This window comes from Xyrauchen texanus, chromosome 32 (assembly GCF_025860055.1).
Source record: "Xyrauchen texanus isolate HMW12.3.18 chromosome 32, RBS_HiC_50CHRs, whole genome shotgun sequence".
Taxonomy (NCBI): Eukaryota; Metazoa; Chordata; class Actinopteri; order Cypriniformes; family Catostomidae; genus Xyrauchen; species Xyrauchen texanus.
Window position 1 is genome coordinate 31,898,791 of NC_068307.1, and position 12,415 is coordinate 31,911,205.

Consider the following 12,415-nt stretch of genomic DNA (forward strand, 5'->3'; position numbering starts at 1 on the left):
AAAAAAAAAAAAAATGCACCATGTGGTGATGATATCAGTGGCCCTCAAATTAATTTGAACACACTGTACACTTCAAACACATCTTGTTTTATACTTGAAAACCTAAAAAAAAAAAATGTTTGTTAAAAGTGCCATATTTCTTTCAAATCCATGCCATTGGTTTAATATTTTGCTGTATAATACAGTTTATTTGTTTTTGTTATAAGTGTCTAAATACTTTTTGGGGCTACTGTTATACAGTGTTACTGAATTATCACCATATACAAACATTCACAAACCATGGTATTAACATAGTACTTCAAAGAAGACCTGGCACATGTTGGAGAAAAAAAATAATATTTTTGTAATTTTTAAATGCATGTGTAATATCATGAGCACTTTCATTAAAATGAAGACTCCAGTCATATCAGTAACCTTATTAAAGCGGTTTTATTTTACATGGAGAAGGCGGCCATATTAGAATCACATGACCAGCTGAGTACTACCTGAGACGTTTTAGCAGAGACGGGCCACTTCTGTTCAAATGAATGGGAGAAATCGGAACGCCCAACGACGGGCAATAGATGTAGAACCGAAGGCCCACCTTACAGGTAAGAGCCAATCAGCTTTTGATACAGACATCGCCTGTCAATCAACTCGCCAACGCGCATGCGCATTATATATTATATATTATAAGATGAGAATTTAGTGTTTTAGCGTAATCTGAGGTAAAGCAGCACAAAATATGATGTCAGAGTTTACTGATGATTTGAAATATGTCCTTTGATCGTAGTCTTGACCAACTATTTTTGAGATTTTGGTCTTTCTCCATTCAAGTAGATAGGAGCTGCATTATCATGACTGGAAATCGCCTCCCGAGAGCACTCCAAAGATCACAGACAGTGGACTGACTTGCTAGAAAGACTTAACTACTCGCTTAAAGGTGCTGTAAGCCGTTTTATCGTTCTGAATCTTTCAAGTGACTGAACTGTTGAATTAGCCACGCCCCTCATTCCAAAAACCCCGCCCTTCAAAGATTATTTTGAGACCAAACCCGAGCAAAAGAGCAGCGTTGATTGTTCCTGTGGCTGTCAAATTCAACAGTGGCACAATAGCGCCCTCAACTGACAAACATTATGAAGTAGTCTCAATGATCCACTTCAAACGCAACACTTTAAGAACGAGCAAAATGATTGACAGTTGAAAAGAGTCACATTTTTGTTTGCTGTTTATAGTCCTAGAGCACCTGCAATCTCCGTAACCGTCCTGTTATTAGACACTCTCAATCAGGAATAAAATGTATCTTGGCTGACAGGGAATCGTAAATTTCTACAATGGCATCGACAACTGAAAACTATTGCATTTGAATAATGCTGTATCCAAGCAGCTAGGTGCCAAAAATGACTGAGTACACCTTTAAGAATATTTAGCTCTAGGTAGTTTTACAAATATTGTTTCTTATAAAGGCCACTTTGATCAGAATGTCCCACTGTCACCATAGAAACGACCTCAAATGGAGTATCACATGAATGTGTTTCAAGCTAAACATACTTTGAGGAAAGTTATTTTGATTACTTGCCAAGCCCTTGAGCGTGGTGGTATATTTACAAGTATTCGTCCTGTGTTTTGTTCTATTTTAACCCTTATATGACCTCAGGGACATTTTTGTCTTTTTCATTTTTGTTTTTTCGATCATTTTGGCTGTGTTGACGCCAACGGCATACATTTGGCCAAAGGTGTGTATTTTTGCGGGCATGTTGATATTTCAACCTCAGATCCTATAATACATCTATAATACACTTTGTACACAAAATAGTTACACTCAGGACCTTCAGGACAAAAATGTCTCCATTGAAAAGCATAAAAATTGCAATATATGATCCCAGTGCCATTAAAGCATAAACTCATGAATTCTATGATATTATGTTTTCATTCCGGAACCCTGGCTTCAAATTAAAAAAATAATATTTTCCACCAGATGGCGCCAATTTTCTCATGTTTCGCCAATGGAGCAAATACATACTTTTTTCCTATTTTCTGTTTGCTGTGATATAGAGCACTCCAGGCCACTTGAATAAATTATGCAGCTAAAATTGTGTGGGTGTGTTGATATGGATGTCAGAGTGTGTTTTGTATTCATGTATTGAGAAGTGTGTGTGTGTGTGTGTGTGTGTGTGTGTGTGTGTGTGTGTATGTGAAAAAACAACAGTATTATGAGAACAAACTGGCATTTAAAGGGTTAAAATCCCAAAAATGAATGAATATTTGGTAGTTATGATCATGACTGATGTTGCTTAAATCTAAGTCAGTGAAAGTGGCAAATAATATTAATATATTTATTTTATTTTGATGCTGACATTTTTGTCCTTTAAGGACCTCTGAGTAATTTTTTTTTTATTGACGCACAAGGGTTAAAGCATCTGTCCAAATTATGATCTCAAAATGAGTGTCACATGAATGAAGTTCTTTTATGAGTGTAAAGCAGGGAAATGTGCTTTGTGTCTCTGCAGTTGTTTGGAATTTGTAGGATTGCTCATGAAGGTTTCTTCTGCCACCTTCAGGACAGATGTGAGAATGACGGCTTTGAAACGTCTGAAAAACGGGCTACTTTTGTAGCTTTAAGTTTCATCATTAAAGGTACATGTTAAAAATTATATAAATCATACAAGTTAAGCTAAATAACATAATTGTATGTCTCTTTAGTTAGGTAGGCTCAAAAACATATTTGTGAACTTTTTGTGAAATGTAATATCTTTGTTGGAGAGCGATTCGGCGCGAATGTTCGCTGCAGTTGAGAATGGCTCGTTAGGAATCAATTGTTTCGATTCAAAATGTTGATATAAATAGCGCCATAGGTTTTGGTGAGGAAACAACCCGCAAAGAAAGTAGTTTTTTTGTGTGTGTGAAAATCTTGACATACGATGCACGTTCATGAGCACTATGAGAGAAGCTCGTGCACAGTGGCAAGCTTTCAAGCAATTGTCATTTCTGGGTGAAGCAGTCTCGCCAGTTAAACACACAAAAAAGGAAGCCGTTTAATTTTGCAATAGTTACTCTCTGTGTAAGATTTAAAAATAATAATAATTAGGAAAAAAGTGTAGCATGAAAACCGGTTGGTTTGTTTAAATGTACTTTGTTCGCTTTGGGACAATCCCAGGGGCTTTTGTAAATTCCTGCAAATGGTCTCTAGACAGACCTGGAACTGGTCATCACAGTCGTTTTACTCCCTAACACAGGTATCATAGCATCGATCATGCTGATTACAGCATTTGGCCATAGATGGGATCCCAATTTCAAACAGCAGTCAATAATGTTTTAAGAAAATGACAGAATTATTACCTCTTCCACTAAAAATTAGTTAAAGCCACAATACAGTGACAGAAATAATAGCTTATCGTCCCTCCTCGCCTGAAATCCAAACATTGGGGAGCCATAGCCATTTGGTGGAGGCAGGGGCGAAAATTTCATCAAAATGTTGGGGGGACAATAAACGTAACAATTATCAAGAGCAATTTTTCAAGGTGACACCAAGGGTTTTTTTGTTGTTGCTCCGTTTGCATTTGTATTATTTTATTTCTTAAACAATTATTTTAAGAAAATATCATTATATTATTTACAATACACATATTTTAATGACCTCTCCGGGAACCAGCACCTTGTCGTGGTGGAGAGGTTTGTGTGCCCTTATGATCCTGAGGGTTGTGTTGTCTGGAGCCATGTGCTCCTGGTAGGGTCTCCCAAGGCAAAGTGGTCTCAGGTGAGGGGCCAGACTAAGAATGGTTCAAAAATGACTCATGGATAAAATGGCAAGAGGAGGAGTTACCCTGCCCGGAGGAAGCCCGGGGCCCCTGTCTGGAGCCAGGCCCAGATGGAGGGCTCGTCGGCGAGCGCCTGGTGGCCAGGCTTGTCACGGAGCCCGGCTGGGCACAGCTCGAAGAAGCAACGTGGAACCCCCCTCTACATCCCTTGGGCCCACCACCCATTGGAGGAACCGCAGGAGTCGGGTGCGCTGCCATATGGGCGGCAGTGAAGGCCGTGGGCCTCGACGGACCAGACCCGGGCAGCAAAGGCTTGCTCTGGGGACGTGGAATGTCACCTCACTGGGGGGGAAGGAGCCGGAACTAGTGAGGGAGGTGGAGCATTACCAGTTGGATCTGGTGGGGCTTACATCGACGCTACAGTTTTGGCTCTGGATCCGTACTCCTGGATAGGGATGGACTCTATTCTTCTCTGGAGTTTCCCAGGGTGTGAGGCGACGGGCGGTGTGGGGATACTCACGAGTCCCGGCTGACGCCACTACGTTGGAGTTTACCCGGTGGACGAGAGGGTCAGCCTCCCTACGCCTCACGGGTTGTGGGGAAAACTCTGACTGTTGTCTGTGCATATGCACCGAACAGCAGTTCAGAGTATTCGGCCTTCTTGGAGACCCTGAATGGAGTCCTGAATAGGGCCCCAGTAGGGGACTCCATAGTGATGCTGGGTGACTTCAACGCACACGTGGGCAATGACAGGGACACCTGGAAAGGCGTGATTGGGAGGAACGGCCTCCTGATCTGAACTCAAGTGGATGTTTGTTATTAGATTTCTGTGCTAGTCATGGATTATCTATAACAAACACCATGTTCGAACATAAGGATGCTCATAAGTGTGCGTGGTACCAGAGCACCCTAGGCCGAAGGTCGATGATCGATTTTGTAATCGTGTCGTCGGATCTGAGGCCATATGTTTTGGACACTCGGGTAAAGAGAGGGCAGAGCTGTCAACCGATCACCATCTGGTGGTGAGTTGGGTCAGGGGTGGGGAAAGACTCTGGACAGACCTGGGAAGCCCAAGCGAGTAGTGCGGGTGAACTGGGAACGTTTGGAGGAGGTCCCTGTCCGTGAGATCTTCAACTCACACCTCCGGCGGAGCTTTTCAGGCATCCCTGCGGAGGTTGGGAACATTGAACCGAGTGGGCAATGTTCAAAGCTTCCATTGCCGAGCCGCGGTGGAGAGCTGCGGCCTCAAGGTTTTAGGTGCTGCAAGGGGTGGTAACCCTCGAACACCGTGGTGGACACTGGTGGTCAGGAAGCCGTCCGACTGAAGAAAGAGGCCTTCCGGATTTGTTGTCCCGGAGGTCTCCGGAGGCAGTTGCAAGGTACCGACAGGCCCGAAGGGCTGCGGCCTCGGCCGTGAGGGAGGCAAAGCAGTGGGTGTGGGAAAAGTTCGGAGAAGCCATGGAGAAGGACTTTCGGTCCGCACCAAAGTGCTTCTGGAAAACCGTCCACCACCTTAGGAGGGGGAAACAGGGAACCATTCAAGCTGTATACAGCAAAGATGGGACGCTGTTGACCTCAACCGAGGAGGATATTGGGCGATGGAAGGAACACTTTGAAGAACTCCTAAATCCCAACACGCCCTCTATGGTAGAGGCAGAGCCGGAGGATGATGGGGGATCAGATTCTATTTCCCTGGGGGAGGTCACTGAGGTAGTCAAACAACTCCGCAGTGGCAAAGCCCCGGGGATTGATGAGATCCGACCAGAAATGCTGAAAGCTCTGGATGTGGAGGGGTGTCATGGATGACACGCCTCTTCAACATTGCATGGAAATCTGGGACAGTGCCTAAGGAGTGGCAGAACGGGGTGGTGGTTCCCTCTTCAAAAGGGGGATCAGAGAGTGAGTGCCAACTACAGGGGTATCACACTTCTCAGCCTCCCTGGTAAAGTTTACTCCAAGGTGCTGGAGAGGAGGGTTCGGCCGATTGTCGAACCTCAGATTGAAGAGGAACAATGCGGTTTTCGTCCTGGCCGTGGAGCGACGGACCAGATCTTTACTCTCGCAAGGATCCTGGAGGGGGCCTGGGAGTATGCCCATCCGGTCTACATGTGTTTTGTGGATCTGGAGAAGGCGTATGACCAGGTCCCCGGAGAGACTGTGGGAGGTGCTGCGGAGTACGGGGTGGGGGTCCTTCTTAGGGCTGATCCAATCCCTGTACGTCCAAAGCGAGGGCTGTGTCCGGGTCCTCGGCACAAAGTCGAGTTCATTCCATGTGGGGTTGGTCTCCGCCAAGGCTGCGCTTTGTCACCAATCCTGTTTGTGATATTCATGGACAGGATATCGAGGTGTAGTCGGGTGGGGAAGGTGTGCGGTTCGGTGGGCTGGGGATCTCATTGCTGCTTTTGCAGATGATGTTGTCTTCATGTCATCATCGGTCCATGACCTTCAGCTCTCACTGGATCAGCTGGCAGTCGAGTGTGAAGCAGCTGGGATGAGGATTAGCACCTCTAAATCTGAGGCCATGGTTCTCAGCAGGAAACCGATGGAGTGCGTACTCCAGGTAGGGAATGAGGTTTTGCCCCAAGTGAAGGAGTTCAAGTACCTCGGGGTCTTGTTCACGAGTGAGGGGACAATGGAGTGGGAGGTTGGCCGGAGCAGGGGCGGTATTGCACTCGCTCTATCGCACCGTTGTCACGAAAAGAGAGCTGAGCCGAAAAGCAAAGCTCTCGATCTACCGGTCAATTTTTGTTCCTACCCTCACCTATGGTCATGAAGGTTGGGTCATGACCGAAAGAACTAGGTCGCGAGTACAAGCGGCCGAAATGGGCTTCCTCAGAAGGGTGGCGGGCTTCTCCCTTAGAGATAGGGTGAGGACCTCAGTCATCCGTGAGGAGCTCGGAGTAGAGCCGCTGCTCCTTTGCATTGAAAGGAGTCAGTTGAGGTGGTTTAGGCATCTGGTAAGGATGCCCCTGGCCGCCTCCCTAGGGAGGTGTTTCAGGCACGTCCAGCTGGGAGGAGGCCTCGGGAAGACCCAGGACTAGGTGGAGAGATTACATCTCCACACTGGCCTGGGAACGCCTGGGGTCAGCCCAGTCAGAGCTGGTTAATGTGGCTCGGGATAGGGAAGTTTGGGGCCCCCTGCTGGAGCAGCTGCCCCCGCGACCCGACTTCGGATAAGCGGTTGAAGATGGATGGATGGATGGATATTTTAATGATATTTTAGGGGGGGACAACCCTCAGATACACCCCGCGATTTCCGCCAATGGGTGGAGGTGATTTGTACTAGGACGAGGAACTGGTGTGTACCCTATAAAGAGTAAAATCTCAACATCAAATAAACTGATTTTTTATTTTTTTTATTTGAATCGCCTAAAACATTTAATTGTGGCTGACCAGCACTTATTATCCAAATAGTATGAAGTGTGAGAATTAAGAAAATCCAACATTGTGAAGAAAAGTAAATATGAAAGTCCATATATTACAGTATAGACCTTATTCACAGAAGGATACACTTACAGTCTTATCAATTACACCCATTCAGTGTCGGACTGGCCATAGGGAGAACGGGACTTTTCCCGGTGGGCCGGTCCTAAAACTGGGCCAAATGGGTGGCGATAAGCTGAAACCGGACGCTGCGTTATGCCGAAGGGGACCGTGATTGTCTACTGAAATTTCTTGGGAAGATATTTTTCAATGTTTCATCAGCGGAACGATCCAGAAACACTTTAAACATCTGTAAATCACATTGAAGAGGCTTTCTCCCTCAGAGCTTCATTGTCATTCTCTTTTAAAAACAAAGATGACGCTGCTGTGAATAAGTCTTTAATGTGTAGTAATCTGTTCTAATTCATAATCTCCTCGGAAGTATTTAGCTTTGTAATCATGACCGACCATCAGTACACTAGTAACAACACTGTCCATCTGAATCTCCGATCAGGTCCAAAGACACATTAAGTCATGTCTTTCTCCAGTCTGGTGTCTCTGGGTCCAGTTCATCATTCAATCCAACAGACAACAACAGCGCTACGACAGAGGTGGTGACATGAAAGGACATAGTCCAACAACAAATGACACCTTGAGTCTGTTAAGAGTCTTGTTTTATTTGTGTTTCCAAGAGATAAAACCAATGTATAGAACGATCTGCCAAAATTCGTATATACTAATAGTTCCAGTTGCCTAGTAGCTACGTATAAATCGACTACAACTCGGCAAGAGAGTCCTGGCTACAGGCTGTCAAGCCTGTCACAATAAAAGTGATAGTGCATATTATGGCACTTTTCCACTGCTCGTAACTGTTCGACTCGACTCGCCTCAACTCTACTCGCTTTACTTTTCTGAGCTTGCTTTTCTGTATAGTGCCGCCTCAAGGTGGGTGGGATTATAGTCTGATCATCATAGTTGCGCCGCCTCTACTGCCGTGACATCATCTTAAACGCAACACAAATTGACCAAAACATTAACACAACCGCTAACTGTTAGCTACTAGCTCATTGTGCTGCATAAAGCAGTTGTTGCATGGTGATTTTACACAAGTGTAACAGTTAAATTGGTCTGGTTGTTTTAGAAGCTTCCAGTAGCTGGTCAACTGGTTCTGTAGTCACTTTTAATTATTTATTCTTTTTACTTTCCCTACACTGTTGGTAGGTCCGGTGGTAGTCGTGTACGGCCATCAGCTGAGACACTTCCTGAAAGACTTTTTTGTTTCCCTCATTGCTAACGAGTGGACCGTCTGCACCTCGTTTATTGATCACGGCGTGGTTTTGCACACAGCCATTTCTTTGTTCACAATTCGAAAGTCACGTGAACAAATTATGCTGTTATCGCTGTTGCTAACATTAAAACTAGCAGGTTGATGATGTCGCATGTCGGAAATCTAGTGACTCTGGTAGTGACGATTCAACCTGTTCAATCAGTGATCTGCAGGATTTTGACGTCACATTTAGTATCGGCTCGGGTTGCTTGGAACCTCCAGCAAGGTGGTACTAAAAAAAAGTACCAGGTACTATCCACAGTGGAAAACACCCCAAAAGCTAGCTGAGTCCAGTCGAGTTGTACTGTGCAGTGGAAAAGTCCCTTAATCTGTAAGCAACGACAAGACAGACAGTTCTGACTCAGCAAAAGAACCCGTCAAAACGTTCATCGGGCGTATATTCAGCCAATCATATTTGCCGATTCATATGGGGGGCGTGACATTAAGTAAAACGATAACGCTAACTCACGAGCGCTGTGCGAAACATATACAAAATTTGTGAAAATACTGACTGCATCAGCGCCAAATCTTGATGGTCTTTACTGATGTTGGCTATTTGTCCATAAAATATATTACATTGATGCATTTTAATCTCAGATACTTCTTTAAATCATGATATCAGATCATTTTAATTTAGATTTCCCTGCTAAACACAGAAAACAATGCACATTATGGTGTTACCATAATAACCTTCCCAGATAGCACACATACATTTCCGAGATGTCTGTTTTAGATCTTTTTATATGGAAACAAATATCACAATCTAATTAACATCTGTTAAACATCTTATAAAGATCATATTTACAAACAAGCATCTCAAAGACGTCTGCTGAATGTTTTATTGACATCCGAAACATAAAGACAAACCGTATTGCAGATATGCAAACAACGTAAAAAATGACGTCTTCCAGATAAACACACACATCATGTATACCTCACATGTGCTATCTATCAGGGGTGATTAAGGGCTGCCATATTTCACTGAGATCGCACATTTAGCCCCTATACATATAGAAAATAGTATTCCTAACAAATGATGTCCAACATTGATGGAAGTGGGCAGTGGGACTAAGTTGTGATATTTTAAATAATACCAAGCTATAACAAGTCAGAAATGTTTAATCAAATATTGTATTATGTTTACAGGACTGTTGGTTATTCATGTTTTTGAGATGTTACAGACATTACATCAGAAATGTGCATAATTTATTCAGATTCAAAGTAATGTCCAGCATCATCCAATCACAGCCATCCATGTTAAAATAACATTTAGCATTATAAATTGTGAATCTATGTACTGATGATCATTGTCCCATGTGTGTCAAACATGTTGAGAGATCCAAACATCATCTGCAGCCGGAAACTGAACTTTAAATAGGAAGATTAAATTAACTGTATAGAGAGCTATAGGATGCTCCCTTGCTCCCTATTTAGTGAATGACTTAACCTCCAGTGTGCTGTCTGTCTGCACTGGTCTCAGAACAGTTCAAAATACACCTTCATTTCATCCTAACTCCATATAAAGCCTCTGAAAGCAACATTTTCCAGTTTTTGGATGAACCCATTGCTTATCAATGTGAATGAACGGTAAATATATGAATTAATTTACTAATATTAATGAATGGAAACATATTGTTCAGTGATAACAAAATAAAATAATAATTTAATATAAAATTTATATTACAATTAAGCAAAATAACCCAACATTTGTTAATGTTGAAAGTTATTTAAAATAGTTAACATGTTTTTTCATGTTTTGTGGGAATAATGTCCCAAAATCCCCATATGTGGACATCATGTTTATCAGCACGCTGACACTAAAATATTAATGCATTTTTTAAAGTGGCATATCAAATTAAACTAGAGACGCTACTTTTTACACCCAAACAGGTTTCAATAAAAAATGAAAGACATTTTTTTAAAAGAGGCACTTTTGTTGGCTCAGCACCCACAGAAGTGCTTTACGGAAATTGATGTCATGTTGTTGTGTTATGCAGGGCTCTACTGGCAATCTGGCAGAACCGAGCGGGCCGGTGATGCTTCCGCAAAACGTGGGCCTCAAAAAGCAAAAATGAGCCGCGCCGTTATACAGAGCGGACAACAAAACGGCACCGCGATATGCAAAGGACAGCGAACCCCACCCCCCCCCCCTCCCCCCTTTGGGCCAGTTGCCATGTAAAATCCCAGGCCGAGTTCTCTTCCCAGTCCAGCCCTGGTGTCATGTGACTTGGTGGGACAGAACTTTAACCCTTAAATGACAGCCTAGAGTATTGTGAACATTATTCAGTCAGTTTAAATTCATTGAAAGTACGTGTTGCATATAGCAAAGCCAAAATACAATGTCCACGCATGTGGATACGGAGTCGCACAAGGTTAAGAGATCACTGTTTCATCTTAACAGAGTAAGTCCTTGCTTTTTTATTTAATTTCCATCAAGAGTATCATAAGTGAAAACTTGGCTTGTTTGTAAGATATTTTTATGTATTTACTTAAATATGCATATATCAGCTGGGCTATGACCTAGGCGATATTATACAGTACAGGTCCATGTTGAGATTTTCTCCTCATTTCTTGGGTATTTTGGATGCTTTCTGCAGAAACCCTTATATTTTTCTGCATTGTAGAGTAGCGTAGGTCTCTTTTGTTATTCTGTCAACACATTTTTGTGTGTGTGTGTGTGTGTGTTTGTGTGTGTGACAGAGTGAAAGTGTTATATGCCCTCTCCACTGTCTCCCCGATGAGTGATCTGTCCTCTGATTGGTCAATTGTGGGCAGGGTACAGTAAACAGACTCCTCTTGGGTTTCTGTGGATGCACTCTCCCATTAATCAGTAAGAGAGACTCAAACAACGACTGCATTCTTGCAACCTAGACATGAGGAACCTGCTCACCACTCAGGACCAGAACTTCTACCGTGAACTGATTCTGAAGGAGGCCTACACACGACTGGCGTGGAAGATGAAATACAGCGAGGAATATCCGACTAGATTCACAACTCGCAGGTCCAAGTCAATTGAGCCGTTTAACCCCCCGACTGTCAGTAAACTCGTACTGCCTCCTGTGGTCCAAAAGCTTGAGAAGAAACAAGGAGCCCCTGTCTTGGTGAAGCGGTCCCTGAGTGAGGCCCCTCTGATGAGGCCTGTGAGCCCACACATCAAAGAGTCTCTCTACCATGGCTTTTCCAAAGAGGGCAAAGGACGACATCTGTATCTGCGAAAACGTGCCCAAAAAGACCCGGAGAACAAATTTGATTATCCAATCCTGTCGTCCTGGGACTATGGTTGGAGGTTAGGTAAGGAAAGTGGGAATTTAGGAAATTCAGGGATAAAATGCTTGATTTGAAAACTAGAGTGGTGGTTACCTATGTAAAAGTTACCACCATGATGCTAGGTTGTTTTTCGGTAATTGCGAGGGCATAACTATGTGGTTGCCAGGTGATTGCGTACTTGCACAAGTTAAACAAAAAACACCCAAAAGTCACTATTCTGGTCTCTGGATATTGTAAGGGTTCCTGCTTCAATGTAAATCTATTGGATTTTTTTCTTTTGATGTTAACCAGCCAAATTATCTAGAAAAGTAATAGCACGCATCTCCTCCTGCAGCACTTCTGGTTTTAAATCCATAACCCAAAGTATGAGCGAAAGTAATAGTGCTACTTGCTTTAGCAAACCACAGACTGTAAAGTTAACTAATACAATAGTTAATGCTGAAGCTGCTGTTTTATGATTTGTGTAATGATAAATGCTTTATAGAGTAAATATTCCACTGAACTGACTTTATGGTTCCCCAGGTGACTATGAGATGGACTGCAAGACGCCGGCCCATGGGAGATCTGGGATTGTGAGGAGCACATTCTACGCCAGGAATGGCATTTTTAATATTCCCACGGCAACGGATCAGTTTGGATGAAATGTCACCGTCTTTCTCGC

General features: G+C 43.4%; 1 protein-coding gene across 1 annotated transcript; it reads left to right on the top strand.

The window, feature by feature from the left end:
• Positions 1-11,252: 11,252 nt before the first annotated feature.
• On the top strand, positions 11,253-12,414 carry LOC127626383 (protein ATP6V1FNB). Its single transcript, XM_052102131.1, has 2 exons — positions 11,253-11,778; positions 12,277-12,414. Exons 1-2 carry the CDS (start codon positions 11,361-11,363, stop codon positions 12,393-12,395), a joined length of 537 nt encoding a protein of 178 aa, XP_051958091.1. The 5' UTR covers positions 11,253-11,360; the 3' UTR covers positions 12,396-12,414.
• The last annotated feature ends 1 nt before the right edge of the window (position 12,415 follows it).

Coding starts and splice junctions, on each gene's coding strand:
- LOC127626383 (XM_052102131.1), top strand. CDS start 11,361: ATGAGGAACCTGCTCACCACTCAGGACCAGAACTTCTACCGTGAACTG. Junction 11,779..12,276: donor GGACTATGGTTGGAGGTTAG/GTAAGGAAAGTG, acceptor ATGGTTCCCCAG/GTGACTATGAGATGGACTGC.